This window comes from Megalops cyprinoides, chromosome 2, assembly GCF_013368585.1.
Source record: "Megalops cyprinoides isolate fMegCyp1 chromosome 2, fMegCyp1.pri, whole genome shotgun sequence".
Taxonomy (NCBI): domain Eukaryota; kingdom Metazoa; phylum Chordata; class Actinopteri; order Elopiformes; family Megalopidae; genus Megalops; species Megalops cyprinoides.
This window is the reverse complement of record NC_050584.1, coordinates 19,872,651-19,891,194: the sequence shown is the minus strand read 5'-3', so window position 1 is coordinate 19,891,194 and position 18,544 is coordinate 19,872,651. Positions and strand designations below refer to the sequence as shown.

Here is an 18,544-nt window from a genome sequence, read left to right as displayed (position 1 = left end):
TCTGCTTACACTGCACTAGGCATTGTATACCTTTATTGCCCCGGTGACGTTTGTGCGCCCATCACGTTTGCCTTTTGGTATTTTTATTGAGTCGCAAAAGAATCACATCCCCTCTCTTGAAGTGCCAAGTTTTTGACACGCAGTTTTAGAAAGCAGAGAAAAAGCCCAGGATTAACTGCAAAGGCCATGGGGGCGGGGAGGGGGGTCTGTGGTGAGGCTGAAGTCTGTTTGGACTTAGAGACCAATCAAATTACATGGCTGATATGGAGCGCTCACTTGACAGCTGTCCAATCCAATAATAACAGTTAATACCTACTAATAAATATTATCTCTATTTCAATAATCACAAGTATAAAAATAAAAAAGCCTCACATGAGAGGTACCATGGACCTTACCCCTTAACAGGTATCCTTTTCAATGACAGCAATGCTCAGATTGCTGATGACAGCAAAGAAACCAGTAAGTCATTCTAAAATGCATTAATTACTTATAGTTGATCCATCATGCATTTAAGATATAGAACAATCAGCATAAACTACATTGTGTTGCTGTAGTCAGCTTGCATCAGAAATAAGTAGTGCAGTCATTACTCTTAATTCCTGTGCTAACAGCACTGATCCGGAGACAAAGACCTTGTGATACGTCTGATTTCTCCACTAAATGTGAAGATCAGCTGACATATTAGGACCAATCTGAACATCTGATATGTTGCCATGTGCTGTACTGTCACAACAGAAGGACTAATATGTAACCCATACATTACAGTATATTCTCTCTTTTTATTTGCTGTGGCAAGCCATTCCTGCCTGTATTCTTGTAACTTTGCCACCTAGCACCACCTGGTGGCAGACAGCTGTCATATAAGTAATATTCTGACACAGCACCAGCAGGTGTGGTTGTAGGTGATCACCATCAAACACCGCCAAGACACTTGTCTGATACAGATCATTACAAATTGCTTTGTAGTATGTGTTTATTGTTGGTTTATTGTTGGTTCTACAATCTCAGATGAATAACTGAACAAGCTACTGTACCGCTGTCTGGCCTGAGAGCCAGCCAAACCATACCAACAAACTACCATTTAATAAAAGTATCTGGCTTTCAAGTTATTTGTTACAGTCAAATGTAGTAATTATTTTGGAGGATGCCATTAGAATGAGTAGTGTATATGAAAACATTCTAACTACATTCATATTTTTGACTAATACTTTTTGCATTGGCTAGAGTTAAAGTTCTTTCTGCGAAGTGAAACTGTTGTTCCAATAAATCAAAAATAAACACTGATGTTCCACAATTCTCCAGTCATTCAAAAACAAGAAAGAAAAAAAAAACATGCTTACAGTTCAATGTGCATATCTATTTACTTTATTGAAGCCCAATAAATGATTCAGGCAAATCACCATTTCCCGAATTCCAGTCTTAAAATGAGACTTATCTAGCAAAGCTTTCTGTTTGGGTTTTTTTTAATAGAGAAACATAGTGCAAGATAATCAAACTTCTATAGTCAGAGAAAAAAAAAAGAGATGAATCGCATACTGAGGGGAGTTTTTGAATGACAGACATTACATAAATACTGTATAAATATCACTTGTACAAAAAATGAAAAGGGTGCAACATCTGTTGCTTTTTTGATATTCCTTTTATATGGTAGTGTCCACAGACAAACTCTGCTACAAAGTACATACATGCAGAAAGGATCCGGAATGAGATTCAGTCGGCTTCTTTTGAACATACATGTACTATTGCTTGGTCGCAAGTTAAAACGATTATCACATATACCCCACCAGTCATCAGTACCTAAACAGACAAGGCTGAAATAGAAGCCTACTTGATAACCAGCTACAAATAAAGGATTCCCTTTATCACATGAACAAGAATTTTAAATATATAATAAAAGTTTACTGTATATATATATAATGTATATTCTAAAGAGTGATCACATGGAGCACCAGTGAAACAAAACTTGAATGTGCTGAGCTTTTATGAATCGTACACGTACAAAACTGCATCAACTTGTACTGGCAAATTAATGTAGCTTGAGCAAAGTTCTCATTTATCATGGGCACTCACTTCACATTACACAGACATTGTGTACAATATCTTCCCTCGGTTCTCATTACAGCTTAGATATAGGATAGTTTTATTTGCGTGGTAGTGAAACGTGTATCCTTCCATTATTACAAGAAGAGGGAAAAGGTCAGAAGTGTTGGTCACTGTAGCTATCCGATTTAGTGCATGTCTAAATTCCAAATTGAGGCACAAATTTACATGACCTTGACAGTGCATTAGGTCTAATGTTATAGTACAGTGAATAAACATTAATCAGTTGCAATAAAAGCATACATTAACAGTTGGGCTTGATCACAAAACCTTGACACCGAGGGTCATTAACACTTAATACAAGTGTGTCCATGAAGTCTGTACCTACAGCTCCTGGGAAAAAGGTAGAAAGGGTGATAATTGGTGAAAATTGGCCGAACGCCTCTTTTTTAAGAGTGTAAGCAGGATGCTATTCTCATCCTCTGGAGAATTAAATCTCTGCAGGGTACAGTCATTGTTCTATCACTGTCCACTGTGCTGATTTTTTCAGTCCAGCTGAGGGAGAATCCGTTATGTTTGTGCTTGAGAGGTAAGTGGTGCAGAGGGGCCCAATGGATCCAAAAGCATAGTGCTGACATACAGTGATGCAGACCTGCCACCCAGCCTTGGGCTTCAACAATGTACCACCACTGTCCAGTGAAAGAGGACATACCCTTATCTCAAACATAAGGGAGTACCCATAATTCATACAGACACTTGTGTTCCCAAATTATTCACACTACAGTGTCAAGATTTCCGCAACCTGGAAGTTCAACAAAAGTGCAATATTGTGAATCCCTGGTCCCAAGGTTTGTACTTAAAAAGGAAAAAAAATCCTATGAACAGCTCACATTAACCTTTGATAATGACCTATGCAAAGTTATTAGTCAAGTTTTCCCCGCATACAATTTCTGGATTTAAGCGACAACATCAGTTTGTAAAAGGTGGTTTTTGTAGGAACAGCTTCAAACTATAACGGAATTAGGCAGAATATTATGCAGACAAGATTTTTTTTTCCACCCCCAAAACATTCCTTTCTGTGTTGTGCATTAAAAATAATATTTTATAATAATAATAAAATCAAATATAAATTAAAATACACTACAAAACATGATAACTACATCTCATACAAATATACTGAAATGTAAATCAACTTAACACTGAGTAAAGAGACGCTAATGTGATCAGGTAGGCAAGCCAGAGTAGCCAGCCAAAGACAAAAAAAAATCCATTATATGTACAATATATGCATGGATTTCTTATTCAGCCATACTGAAACTGGCATTAAGTCTTTAGTAATCCTAAAATCTTGCAACGGTTACACAATAAAACAGCCTAATGTAGTCAGCATCCTTCCACTAAATAGTGTTCCTTTAAGAAAAAAAAATGCTATGGTAACCCCTTTCCATCAGACACAAGTCAGGTGCCATACACTGGTGTGCTTCCGATCCAGTGGTGCTCTTCCACGCCCCCTGCTGGAGGGGAAGGCTGACAGTCCAGTCCAGATTCCTGTTGAGAGGGTTCCCTGGATCAAGGGTCCCTGGGGAGTCCTACAGCAGGGCCTTCTGGGAGTAGAGGGGCTGCTGGGTGTCCGCGGCGTGCGGGAGGCCCTGGGAAGCGGCGGTGTAGCTGGGCATCTGGGACACGCTGCCGGCTCCGTTGACAGAGGCCTGGTACGAGGCGTGGTCAGCTGCAGCCGCCGTGGGTGGGGGGGGACTGTAGACTGCCGACTGGGCCACATACGCGCCACCTGCGGCTGAATTCACCATCATGCTGGGATTCGAATGCAAAGGGGAAAATAATGATGACAGCAGGCAATCAGGGTGGACCTAAGAAATGATTACACTGGGAGTCACTGGAATAAATTACCATGGGACGGTAACATACACCCTGAATATAGCACTGAGATCAACTGTTGGAGCTATGTTAATCACCAGTAGCGCTAGTCCACATTAATGATAATGGAAGAGGAAGAAAGTGGTGAGGTGATTTGCTACCATTTAAAGTAAATATTTGTTTTATTAAGATAAAATGTATGCACTTAATATGTGAGTGTGCAGAGGGTACTTTTGCCCCTTTCACCTGGGTGCTGGCTGGCCGGCCATGCTGGGGCCGGGACCAGGGCTTGGAGGCAGCCCCGTCTGGCTGAGTGAGGGCATCTGCTCAGGGGGCATGCTGTACCCCTGTGCCACTGTCCCCATAGCAGGGGCCTGGCCCGGATAAACCTGCAGAGAAGGGTTTAAAAACATTTTACTACATTTCTTTCTATACCAGTTGTGGGTCAATAAAAGCATAGCTAGCTAGCTCCCACTAGACAATCTTACTGTACTTACTAAGCTAAGTAAAAAGCTAGCTAAAAAAATAAAAATAAAAAAAATACACTGCATTGAGCATATTGATCCTGAATGAATGGAAAAGAAAATGGTTTCAGTAAGACAAGCCCAGAGTTAAGGTTAGGATGCAAGCTGCCAGGCCTTGGCGCCACCATGACCCACCTGCTGGGAGCCTGAGGGGGGCTGCTGCATGTAGTACTGCTGGCTCTGCAGCTTGGCGTACATGGCGTACATGGGATCCTCGTTCATCAGCTTGGCGTACAGAGAAAGCGCCTCCATCACCTTCACATTCAGCTCCGACAGCTCCGAGTGCTTCCTGAGAGGGACCAACAGACAGAGCACGGGCTTCATCACAGCTACAAGACGTCAGGATGAACACCTCTGCCCATACTCCCCCCCCCCGCACCCCCCGACCTCCACCTTCTCCCCTGCCCACAAAAAAAAAAATCTTTCAAAAAATATCATTTGAACACTTCCTTAAAACACACCCCACCCACCACTTTCTTATCTCTGGCTTTAGACCTTTGGAATGTGCTTCATGCCTAAATGAGACTGCTCGTGGTTACCCTGTCACATAAAGCACAAGACCAATGTGAATGAGGGAGTCAGAGTTCATATAGGCTCTTCCTTTCTTCCCATGCACCCAAGCTCTTGTCTGACCAGGACATAGATTCTAAAGAGATTCAGAAATTCCGCACTTCGTTTCATTATAAGCTTCATTCTTTTGATTTCAATGTAGCAAGCCTCCATATCCAAAATGTACATGTTGTTAGACTGTTAGCTTCACTGAAGCGAAGTATGACTGCATGACAATCGAACTCAAAATTATTGCCTTGTCTTATTTGTGGCTTAAAATAAGCAATGACTATACTGTCAGCTAGTCTGTGTCTCATGAAGGAATTTTGACAAATTTACGAAGAAGGTTATTGATTATTTTTAGAATTTATCTGTTTGATATTATTTACAATATGGCCCAGGTAAATTTTGATTACTTTGATATTTCTATGATGTTTCCAGTCCTCATTGCAAAGGTATATCTCTGGTTTCTGTTATCCTCAAAAGCTTTCTTTTTTCAAACTTTGTTGGTGTGACACTGTGATACATGCACACGTAATGTTGTATTGTCCTCCAAATTAATGCTGTTAATTTAAAAATACACATGTATATGTATTTTAAAGCTCAGAAACAGCATTAGCCAATACTGTAACAGTTCTGACAGTCAATTATCAGCTCATACTCAGGTTGAGTACCTGTCAATGTCTTCCAGCTTCTGATCAATGAGGGGGCCCATCTGATTGCAAGCACCTGGTAAAAAAAAAAATAGAGACAGTCAAAGCTGGGACTCCATGCTATACTTTTGGGTGATTTTTTTCATGACATGCGTGAGGTCAGGTAGCTTTGGCCTACCCTCTAGCTGCAGGAGGTCAGTGGCGTCTGGCTGATTGTCTGTGGGGTCGGCACTTTGGATCATCTGCAACAACTGGTCCATTTTCTCCTAGAGGACAAACCAAAACCATGCTGTGACATACCTGGAACCTGTCGGCGTACTCAGAGCGAGAGCACAGTTCAGACTGCTTAAAGTCTCCTTTGCAAGTGTATAATTTGCATTCACAAGATGGAGTAACTGAGGCTGGGAGCAGAAATCCTGGCCCTTCCTGGGTTTACAAGTACTGTCATACCTGCATTGTAGGGATGTTAGGGATGATAACACCACAACAAAAAGTCCACAACATGATATTCATCACAATATTAAAAAACGAGGAAAAATGATGACTTGAAAAAATGTCCTTTATTAAATAATAAATCAGCATTTTTTATTCGTATAAAATTTGTTCTTCCTTTAACTTAAAGTGCTTCTGCTTTCCTTCTTTAATAAAATAAAAGTAGCCAGCCATGACCTAAGCATGTGCAAAAGTTGGCATGAATTATCTTTGGCAATGAATGACTGAACTATGTATGTACAATTGCAAAACAAATCAATACAATTTTCAGTGAGGAGAGATAGTAGAACACAGCTATACTAGCGAAATAACCATGTAATATCCTGGTAGATTCCGTCACAGTCCCACGACGGCATCAAGACATTTTTTTATTGTGATATTGCGAAATTAGATATATTGTTACATCCCTACTGCATTGTGTAACATCAGCAAGCAATTTTTTACAACTAATTAGTAAGGGGTAAAAGAAGAAACAGACAAGCACAACACATTCACACACTGAGCATAATCTCAGCTTGTCAGTTCTGATACAAGTTTAAAGCAAAAGAAAACTGTTCTTACCTCATCAATATAAACTGGTTCAGGTTCAGGTTCAATGGTTTCCACTTGAACCTCATCGCTGAACTGCACCGTTTTCTTTTCCGTTTTTACTGTGGGGAAGAAGGAAGAGACTAAACGAAGCGTCGAAGAGTGGAGAGACTAAATGAAGCAGTGAAGATGAGCCTGGGGGGGGACGGTAGAGAAGGAAATGCGCACTCACTCATCTCAGGCTCTGCCGTGAGGTCTGCTGTCACAAAGTTAGAGGGAAAAAGTCCCACTCCTTGGTACGTTTCCCCCTTCCACCAGTTGGGGTCACTGTGAGTAGAAAAAAAAATATTCATACAACAATAAAAGAAGACTTTTGAAAGGCTTTGACAGAGCAGGGACAGCACAAAGGAAGTGAAGAGAGTGATCACGGGCTTGGCGATGAATCGGTTCTACCTGTCATCAAGGATGGTAATGATCTCTCCAGATTTGAATGTCAGCTCGTTGTCCTCAGCAGCCTCAAAGTCATAGATTGCTCGCACCTTCCTCCCTTCTGGCTTGTGGTTGGAGATCAGGCCAGAGGTGCTGGGGTACAAGGAGGAGAGAGGAGCCTGTGGCTGCCTCTGCTCCTTCAGGGACAGCTCAATAGCTGGAAGACAGAGGGGTGTGGGGCCAGGTTATACACACACTGCCTCCAATCACGTCTCTTACCAAACATCCCGCAAACTTATCCCCCAAAAGACACAGGACCCCTCCCCTCCCCACACTCCAACTTTTAAAGTCAACATCCAAAAAGCGAACAGAGGCAGTATGCGGTTGTGTACTTTTGATGCACAAGGACTAAAACTTGGACAGACACACAAAATGTACAGCAAGGCAGAAGGGGATTTGACACTGCATGAAAACAAGATGGAGGAGCGCCAAAGGTGTGACTATGGACTGCACAATCGAGCTGGGCAGCAACAGAGCCTTTAAGATTTATGGTGAGTTCAATGATTGACAAGGCACACTACCAAACCTGTCAGTGAAATCTGTGCTCCATTTCTGTTCATACGCAATGTGCACTCTGTTAAAACTGGTTTAGATTCCCTCATTACAGGCAAGTGCAAAGACGAAAGTTGTGTATCCATACCAATTACATCTACTTCCAATTAACACCTCAGTAAGTTTAACAAATAGGTTAACAAAGTATATACGCCAGCAGGCCTGTAGATCTGTTCCTCTAATAATGTAATACAGGGGCAGATTAAAGCAATTTTCAAACCTGAAAAGCACACCTTACCTTTTGCCAAGTCCTCCTCTTCTTTCTTGTTTGTTGTAGTAGAGGGGTCTTTAGCTACTAAAGCTGGGCTTGCTTTAGCTTGTTCTGCTGCCTAAAAAACAACACAAAAAAAGCTCTTTCCCCTGAGCCATACTGAATATTTCCAACTAAATGATGAAAAGCATGTGTATTCTCACTCCAGTTTAGCTCTGTGACATGAGCACTTCCCTTAATGTATTTGCGGTAGTCTCACAAAAGCAAACATTAGTCTTTTTCACTTTGCTGGCTAATGAGAGCCGACAGGGTATTTCTGGTCATTCAATCAATTCAAGCCACCTCCATGTTTTTCCATGGCTTTTACAGAGCATTTGAGGACATTCAAAGGTCATATCTGTATACCTTCCAGCATACACACACCCCAGTGTCCAAACTGTCACCATCATAACATTTCCTACTCTGTTTTGAAAAGCATGGGAAAGCTGTCTGCACATGCATAATGAGTAAAGCTCAAGAGCATTTAGCAGCTCTTTCTAAATACCAGCTACCAGCTTTTTATCCAAGCCTACAGTACCTGTCTTCCATGGGCTTTAGGCCCAGCCCAAACCTTAAGCTCACCACTAAGCCCATATTGAGTCCACTGGTAACAAATCTCAGTCGAGACTTCTAATGCATGACCCGACTTGCTGAGTAATGAGCACTGCTCTTCATGCTGTACCCACCTGAGAGCCCGCTGTGGGGAAGGACACCCCCTGCTCCTTTAGGTTCTTAATCATGGCCGAGATCAGGCTGAGCTGGGGATCGTTGCGGAACTCCTCGGCCCATTCCACCATCAGAGCTTTCAATTTCTCACACACCTTTGGGTGACCCTAGGACGGACAGCACTGTGTTATTACACACATTAAATTCTAATGTGACCCCCCCCCCCCTCACCTCCCCACCATCTGTAACAGGCATAACCCATCTGCCATGTATCCTCGGTTTACTTTTCAGAATTAGCTGGTCCAACAGCTCTTCCTGCTTTCTGACAGCGTCCTAAGTATACCAAGCACACATGCCCTGAGACAACAAGGACGATTATAAACTGCGACGTCTGGTCATCATAATTTAAGTGTAAAACATTTTGCAGCCTCATTAAAGAGAAGATTAGCTCTAAACTTGGCTGTGTTCATGGTGTGACCTAAGCATTCAGATAAGCAGCGCACATGCTGGTTGCTACATTTTCTCCATACCAACACTTGCCAAATTTGATCCTAACTAGCTTGTGTCTGATTCAGGTAAATTCAATATACTCATGGTAAGTAAGTAACTCTTCCTTGCCACTCATGGAAATATCCAACACGTGTTCAATTATATTTGAGAGGAAGATATGAAATCAGATGATCACTGTAATACTGACATTTACCACAAATGAGACAAAATTCTTCCCCTTCTTCAGTATCAACACCCACGTTCTGACTCTTTTGAAGTCAGCACCCCCTAAAACAATTTTATTGATGGTGGACACCACAAAAATTAAGACAGATTTTAAATTCATTCTTTCAGTCATTAGACCAGCTAAATGCTCAACATTAAATTTTGCTATTGTTACTTCATATAAATATGTTCATAAAAGAATTTTTCAAAATGCTGTGACATAACCACAAGATGATCATCAAGGACAATGTCATATTATTGACTGGATTTGTTTAACTAAATTCACTTCAAATCTAATAGCACTATGTAAGCCATTTAGGTAAACCGGAAATGGTCCTGAGCAAATTAAAAAATGCATACATTCAAGATTAATACCTACCTTATTCAACACATTGCTGACTTCGCTTGCAAAATCCCTGGAGCAAACTTCTAGATGAAAAATTTTTCCACAGTTCGATACGCATGCCCCAAGAAGCTATAAAGCATAAGCAAAAAAAGGTGTTAAAAGTCTTAGTGGCCAACAAAAGAATGCAAGTTTGACTATTTAAAGTAATATGGCATTTAATTGCAAGCAATAATTTCTTGTTTGACAGATCGGCTGCCCAGTCTCTGCTCTGAGGAGGTTCAAAGATTACCATCTTAAATACAAATATTGTGCTTGGATCAAATGTCATATATGGCTTATGTCCCACATTCCAACTACTCGTATCAGATTAGAGAGTGACCCTTTCCTCAGAGAGCAGAATTTGCTAGTTGTAATCATGCGGTCAAAAGAAAAACACACATCTCCTGCATCCCTCCCCCCACGTTCACGGCATTAAAAAGATAAATTGGCAAAAACAAAGGCAGAGCAAACTGGCGAACACAAATCGCAATTTGCCCATCTTATCCCGTCTTAGCATGTGCATTCACTCACTGTCAGAGCTTGCATAGCAACATGGGGGTCCTTGTGGTTCACCCTTCTCATCACTGACCGAAGGCATTCTTTGGGCCTGCAACACAGGGGAGGGAGGATGATTCATGGGCAGTCACAATTACAGAGCAAAAGAGTTTCTCAGTTAATAAGATTTTCTTATCTTGAGTCTTCCATTGTATGATTAATGTAGCTTTACTGGATATGACACTACAGTGGGATTTATACAGTCAGGCTAAAACCAAGCTTCCCTGTTAGCAAACAGATCACTCCGATGCCTGAATCCTACAGTCGAACCTCAGCCCGAACCTTTAACTTAAAGGCACAGCAGCAGTCAGACTCCATCGCCATGTATGGTTGTGTTGCACTGTGTATTCTCACTGCGCAACACAGACATATCCAATACACCCGATCCCTTTCTGCTTCTCTTAATAATGACATGTGGCTGGCCAGCCTTTTTATATTTGAAGTTGGAAAAAATGTATAATTTAACCCGTTTGTTGCACTTTGTTCCTGCTCTTTACAGATGCATTAGTACTGCATGTGCGCTCAATCCTAACCATGCCTTATTCCACTTCAAGCAACTCAGCCAAAACATTCATAATATAAACAATGTAGTGGAATTCCTCAGGAAAACAGCATTCTGGAATTTAACACTCCAGATGATGAAAGCATTCACAGTTTAAATGTTAAACTAACTTTCAAAAGAGCTCAAGTATTTGTGGGTTCAATTTCATCTGAATTCATCTTGATTTAAAAAATAAAGCAAGTCATACTCTATTGAATCACAAGCACCCTGTTTAAATAAGCCAATTACTAAACTCCAGTCATTTTGAATTAAGTAGTCCTGGGCTTTCAGCACCATTACATGAACCAGTAAACAAACTATTCAGATTGTTTTGACTGGCACCATCAAACCTGAACTCACCAACACCAAGATCAAAAGCAGAACCATCGTAAACTAGCCATTAAATTGTTAAGAGGGTTTGTTTCAAACGTTAGAGCACATAAAAGTAGAGGTAACAGAGAAAGAGAAGGAGGGTAATCCATAGTAATGTTAAGCATTCTGGTGCTCTACTCTCAGCATCTGTGGTCTACAGTTCTTTGCATTTTGCATTAAGGGTAAAGAACATTGTCGTTCTGACCTAATCTACAGCTCTTACACAGACAATGCTGAAGAAATGGCTTTGGACATCAAAAAGGCGTTGGTTCAGAGGCAGAGTAAAGAATTTTATAAAGGATTTTGATCATATAATTTTCCAAATCCTTTGACAGCGTTCCTGGTCTATCTATAATGCTTGAATGTGCATGATTAACCTGCCAAACAAAGCAAAATGAAGCAAAATAATGATGCTAAAAAAGTGAATTAATCTTAATATGTCATGAAAACAAGCTAAATGAACTTCAGTTCCAAATGCCAGACTAGCTCTTGGCACCTTGACATAAGCCTCCCTCCCTTCAGGTAGTCATTGTAACGCTTTGATATCTGGGACACTAACTCGAACGAGTGTAACTGGATCAGGATTAGTTGGTCTGCACTATATTTGGTGGTGTCTTCGGTTTACACCCATTTCTACAGAGAGCCATGAGAGGAGCTAATTTTAGAACCTGCAATGATGCACTTTCTCATTCTGCCCCTGTAGTGAAAAGGGCTCACGTCTCTGTGCCCGCCACTGCCACTGACCACCCTACGCGCTGGCAGAGGTTTTCCTGTACAACGGCGTGGTGCCAGTGCTACGATTTCTCTCCCTTAGCTCTACTGTATGGATCTGCAGCTCCCAACATGAGCCCTTGAGTGAAAAGGAGTAACATGCTGGATGGTGGCAGATAATAAGAACTGGCTCAGCGAAATCAACTCATGTATCTTGCTATCTTTTCCAGAGGAGGATGCTACATTTTGCAAATGTCCAAATAAAGATGACAAGCAACAAAACGTATGCCTGTTTAGGGCCTGATCAGTACAAGAATTAAATTTAAAGCCAAGTCTGTTTTCATTAGAGGTAAGTGTGAGTGCAGTCTGAATATGCACCTGAAGAATATTGTGAAGAGAATAACTCATGATTATCTTGTCATGATAATCTCACCTAATCTAAAAATGACAAACATATTTGAAGCTGTTTCAAATTCAGAAAAGACGGAAGTACAGATGACCAGACTAAATGTGTTAACAGAAAGATACATGAGTCTTCTAGTAGAACAAAAATATATACAAAAGATACAAGACAACCACTGAGGAGTCAATACACAACACCTTCGATTAATGATCTACTACCAATACGGCTTGCATTTCAGTCACAACAAAACCTAGCCAGGGGACAAACTGATTTTCCATAACTGCTAGGTCTGACAAAGAATTCACTGAAAAATTTTGAATACATTTCTGGTATTAGCTTGTTTTTGTCTGCCTTTATGAGCAACAGATTGTATCTCATGCAATCTGGTACAGAAGGCAATTCCTACATCACTGTATTATTCTTAAAAAAAAAAAAAAAAAAGTTTTTTCACACACGTTTAATGAACAAGTCCCAACAAAATTAGTGTTCTCACAGAAAGATGTGCTTCCTGTGCTAGATGGGATCCATTTCTTGTCAAAATAAAGATGATGTGCTTTAAAAAAAAACTTTACATGTACACACATAATTCCATGAAGTCTCATTTCATGAATGGAACTGTTAAAAAAATCACCCCCTCCCTGCAGCAAAGCTAGTGTTCTCTTAAAAAGATGCGATTCTTCTTCTAGAATGGATCTATTTTCATTCAAAATAAAGATCATATACCTTAAAACAACTCTATATTCAAAGACATAATTCCATAAGTATGCATGGAACTATATGTAAGAAAAAAGTTCACAAGAACGTATGTTAAGGTTTGATTCCCACCAAAGTGAAAATGGCCATTTAGGTTTGAAATGAATGCTTTTAATTAACTGCCCAAGTTCACTTGACACAAAAAAGCAATAGATGCACCCATGAATGACTTTACAAAACAGGTGTGAGCAATGATACAAACTTGAATGAGTAAGTTCCATATCATCCATCCCAACCATGACTCACCTGTAGACTGGGATCCACAAGCTTCTTTCAGAGAAGTTAATTTGTTCATATGAGTGAGTGTTTAAAAGATCAGAAATACAACTGATTTGGCCTTACTTTAGTCTTGAAGGCTGTGGATATCCCGCAGTTAGGCTTCCCAACTGTTGCCCACTCCAGTTCAGAGCAACAACAGGATACTTACAGTGAACCAAGCCAACAAATTACAGCATCTAAGACTACAGCTGTCTAATTAATGTTGTCTCCTTATGTGCAGTGCTACAGGTTTACAAAACAAGAACCAGAGAATATTACTTTTAAGCATACTTTTACAATGAACATTATTTTGAAAAATACTGATAGGAGCTGTTAGTAATTCTGTTGGAGTTCTGATGTAAAAAAATATTTACCTATAACAACAGAATCCTGGCAAAATAAAAGGTTACTGTAGTGGATAAAGTTAAAGGCTGGCAGTGTATAAGGAACAGGTTACCTTTTTCCTTCCCAAGATATTTACTGAGGCAATTCTTTGTTAAGTGCCTTGCCCAAGGATACAATGGGAGTGCCCCAACAGGGAACTGAACCAGCAACCTTTCGGTTATGAGCCCAGCTCCTTACCACCATGCTACACTGCCGCAGCAACCCAAGCCAGTAACCAGTTTTCTCCCGTTTTAAAATGGCAGATACCCTTTCAGTGCAACCTGAAATGAATTAGCCCTCTCTTGAGGCAGTGACCATGTTGTTTTGCTGCTTCCACCACATTACATTAGGATGAGGAAGCTTTCAAAGGCAACACTACACACACTGCCACCTGAAGATTTCCCAATGGATCATCATTAGTGTCACACATCACAAAACACGGTGCCAGGACTACATCAGACGTACCCTGTGCGTGACTGGCCTACTTTGTCACAGATGTCCAGTATCAGGCCCCAGTCCTCAGCTGTGTTCATCTCACTGGTAGCTTTTTCTGGAGAAAAAGTGAGTGTTTAGCATACAATGCAGATTAATAAGCCTGTAAATGCATTTTTTTCTTGATCTTCAATTTATGCATTAACATGAAAGGCAAACAAGCAGATAAGCAATTATTTACAATGGTACAGAAGCACCCAGAGCAGGCAGCCGTTGACACACCTTTCATTCAGCCACATCTTTATTGTGGGTTTACAGTACACTCATCAGAAATGTTCAAAATGCAAACCAAAGGGAATAAACAAACATCTGAATATTACAAAACTCAATATTCGCAGGAGAAATATTTAACGATATAGCCAGCTGATGACATATCATACAACCTACATGTAGGCAGGGGTTACAAATTAAAATCCGACACAAACAATGACTCATTCTAACTGTGTTACGTAGAGTATGTCTGTAATCTAGAATGCTTCAGAAGGTCAGTCAGGAGGTTAATAAATAACTAATATCTTTCGATAGCAATGTCCACGTATGGCGTTTGCCCTCATATTTGAATTAGATCGAGGGTTTTTTTTCTGATTTTAATGTTTTTCCCCATATCATCAATAAGATTTTTTTTTTTTTTTGCACATAAACATATTTTCTTCTTTTCTACAAGGGAGCTGTTCTCAGTCTGCAGTGACGTTAGGCAGCCTACAACTTTTGGCTCCTTGGGTCTGATATGCTGTGTAAGCAAAAGGCATGTTTTGAGGGTCAACATTCATATGGCAGGAAAACGCATGCTCTATAACCTCCTTGGCTTTCGGGAAACTGGAGAAACAAAGGTTACACCGAACTATCCACAAGCTAACATACACTGCACGCCTGCTTAACAAAAAAAACAAAAAAAACAAAAAACAAAAAACCTCACGGGCTAGCGTAGTTACAATTACCTCTGAACGACTAACGTTAGCTATATAGTTAAAAGCTCCTATCTTAAAACAGAAAATGTCCTTTGGCTTCCAAGGTTCTCTCCTCGGGTTAACCCGACAAGTGCACCGTCATTGCAAGTGCCGCTATATAGCAAGCGTTACCAACGAATAAAGAAATCACTGCCGGCAAGGTTAGCTACTTTTCGCTGAGAGCGACTTAGCTAAGCTAGACAGTCTACCAGCTGAAACTCTACCAAGTAAACACTCGGTGGATAAGTTTATTAGCTATACGTTCACTAATTAAAGTACTACTCATTCATAGGTCAGCCAAAGGCTGTCGCTAGTCAAGTCCCCCACTTTATCAATACGACGAGTATTGTAGCCAGCTAGGAACCGTTAGCTGGCTATCTGGCTGGTAAGACCGAATGCTAGCTAGGGAGATATTTAAAGGGAATAACGTTAGCTACAAAGCTAGCGAGATAACGACTAGCACGTCACTTCGGGTTAAAACCAAAAGAGCAGACACTGGTAAACAGTAAATTATATGTCTGAAACCAAACAGTACGGTAGGTCACCATCAGAGAAAGCTGTAAGACCCCAAAGGCGTGAGAAAACAAAACAAAAGCCGGCGCGTAGTGACAGCTCTCAACTTACCAACATCTTGGTCGAATGGATTAGATGTAAAGAGAGGCATTGCAGAAATCAAAATCAAAACAGTTCCGTCCTCTTTATCCTCGACTTCTTATTCCTTACAACACTTGCTTAATAAATAAATAAATATACAGCTAGCTACATAAATATAAAAAACAGACAAGCACAATACTCAGACACTCCTGCAGCGGCGACAAAGCATTCTGGGAAACAGGGTGGCTCTGTCGGTGCCTGGTTCAGCCAAACTAAAATACGAGCTCCATTGGCTTCTCTTCGTCCAGTTCGGTTTTGTGCGATTTAAATTTTGGCACTTTTTATTTTGATTGATTGTGTTTTAAGTCGGCATCCACCCAGTATCTGTGTTCGTAGTATATGTAACGCTGATTTCTTTTTTTATTATTATTATTTTGCTAAGATCATTTTCAGTCAGGTGACTGATCAGATGACTGTGTAGCTAATGCTTTTGTTATTGGCTTCTATTGAACTCGCTGTTGCAGTGATAGACGGAGTGGCGCGTTTAGAACCTTTTAAACTCTTATAAATTTATGATAGTGTAACAGCTATTTTCGCAATCTTGTAAAGCATATTCGCCCTAAATATATCCTAAATTGTCAGCAGTCTACTAATTTTCGATTATATATATATATATATATATATATATATATATATATATATATATATATATATATATATATATATATATATATATATATAATGTACAGGCTATATATATTTTCCCAGTGGACACAAATTACAGATATCGGTGTAATTCCAAAATGTAATACACAGTCTGTTAAATGATTGCATAAACTATACTGTAGCTGGTTTCGTAGTTTCCCTTAAGAGGTGCATTGTGAATATTCAATGTTTTGGATACAAAACGATGGATACTTTATGTTTTTGACAAGTAGCCTATTTGACAAGATATGGGATACATTAACACGACGGATAAATCAATAAATCAATCAGTAAATACATTCAATTACTTATTTCTATCTCAATTAAGACTGGTTTCCAAGACATACACATTTCTTAACGATAACGTTCATATTGAGTATTCAAATAATGTATAACTATCTTTTTTTACATTTGATACCGAGCATTTAAATTATTACAGATTTAAAGAAAGTGATAAAATACATTAATACCATTAATAACCACTAGCCAAATTGTTATATACCAGAAAAACACAGAGAGGATCAATGCTCTTATCAACATTATCTCTTATAGTTAATGCCATAATCCACAAAACGATGTCCCAAGAGTAAATAATATGCGTTGTGGCTTCAGAACAGGCTTCTTCATTGAGAGACACACACACACACAAAACATCCATGCAGCCAATGTGACATGGTTGTATTTTGTTGATGTCAAACTTTCTTAATGTTGTTAGAGATAACCAACTATTGCTCTTGATTTAAGTTTGCCTCTTATCTCATAGTGTGTTGTGATGCACCCTCTTCCTGGCAATATTGCAGCTGCCCCAGTCCCTTTGAGCTTCATTAAAATAGGGTTAAGGCAAACTATTGCTTTCTAACCAGAAGTATGAAGCAAATGGAGCTAATTAGCTGCAGTTTGGCACCAAACCCTTTTACACTAGCATGCCATACCCAGCCAGTAACAAAGCAAGCAGGAACCAGGAAAAGCCTCACTATTTAGCTTTACATTATTATTTCCACCATTGGACCTGGACCTGTGCATCTAGGGAGTGACGCCACTTACTTGAAATGATGACACAGCAATACTTGCCTACGGTGCATAGCCAGAACACATAGCTACATTATACTGTTGACAGTGATGGAAACCTTGGGGGCCTATCCTGCCATTTACACTTCAAAACACCACTGCTTCTGCATGTGAGCGTAGAGGTTTATAGTGCTGTATAGGGAAAGGGGGAAAAAATTCTGCTTTCTTTCCCTCTTTGTATTGGGGGTGTCATATTGTGGAAAGTTTGTAAAAAGGTTCAGTTTTTTCATCTTGGATTGAAATATTGGTATGTAGCAATCCAATCAGAGGAAGGGGGATTGTTTTTTTTAATTTCTTTCCATACCACAACCTCCACACTATACAAATTCCTGGCTAGTTAACATTTTTTGGTGACTGGGACGTGGACCCACCTGTTTCAGACAATGTACAGTATGGAGGTTTGGAAGAGAGTACTATGTCTTCTTCAAAAGTGCGAGTGCAGGGTTTGTTTTCTTCAGTATAGTTGTGTATGTAAGCAGGAGTCGCTACACATGTGATGACTACTGACATGCATCTGGTATTTGCATGTGACGTCATTTCTTAAGTGGTATTTACTACGGAGAACAGTGATTTCCAGATCTGCCTGTAGTTTCAGGCAATGAAATTTCAATTTATCAAAATGACACGTTTTTCTTTAAATCATGATTTGGTACACTGTTAGAACTCAGGTTTAAATGAGTAAATATGTAAACCTAATGAAATCTTTCAATAACCTGGAGAAACAATTATATTTATAGTATTTAATTTTTGGATAATTACAATCACATGTGGTTTAAGACAAAAATGATATCACCCCTTGTGCTGTTGACAGTATTTTAGAGAGTATTTTACATATTTTCATCTATTCATCCGAATAAAATTACTGCTTACACACTTGCATTGTATCTGTTAAATCAGCTTTTAGTTATAGTTTATTAGGGATGGGGAAATCTGTAATAAATTTTCAGGCCACTGATCTGCCTAGAACAATATGCATGTGCTGCATTACAGTTTGGCCCTTTATATGTTATTTAATTAACTGGTTTGACCGTTATTTGAACGTGA

The 18,544-nt window shown here is 39.8% G+C and overlaps 1 protein-coding gene across 1 annotated transcript; it reads right to left on the bottom strand.

Annotated features, from left to right (window-relative positions):
- Positions 1-3,449: 3,449 nt before the first annotated feature.
- stam (signal transducing adaptor molecule (SH3 domain and ITAM motif) 1) lies at positions 3,450-15,941 on the bottom strand. Its single transcript, XM_036520714.1, has 14 exons — positions 15,758-15,941; positions 14,160-14,244; positions 10,249-10,324; positions 9,712-9,807; positions 8,639-8,785; positions 7,941-8,031; positions 7,115-7,307; positions 6,894-6,988; positions 6,695-6,783; positions 5,820-5,907; positions 5,663-5,717; positions 4,575-4,728; positions 4,162-4,304; positions 3,450-3,852 (listed from the first exon to the last, which is right to left on the bottom strand). Exons 1-14 carry the CDS (start codon positions 15,795-15,797, stop codon positions 3,630-3,632), a joined length of 1,575 nt encoding a protein of 524 aa, XP_036376607.1. The 5' UTR covers positions 15,798-15,941; the 3' UTR covers positions 3,450-3,629.
- Positions 15,942-18,544: the final 2,603 nt, after the last annotated feature.

Excerpts from the sequence above, each read along its gene's own strand:
- stam (XM_036520714.1), bottom strand. The coding sequence starts at position 15,797 with ATGCCTCTCTTTACATCTAATCCATTCGACCAAGATGTTG. Across the intron at positions 8,032-8,638 it reads TCCCCACAGCGGGCTCTCAG|GCAGCAGAACAAGCTAAAGC; the intron begins GTGGGTACAGCA and ends GTTGTTTTTTAG. Across the intron at positions 4,305-4,574 it reads CCCCCTCAGGCTCCCAGCAG|GTTTATCCGGGCCAGGCCCC; the intron begins GTGGGTCATGGT and ends CCTTCTCTGCAG.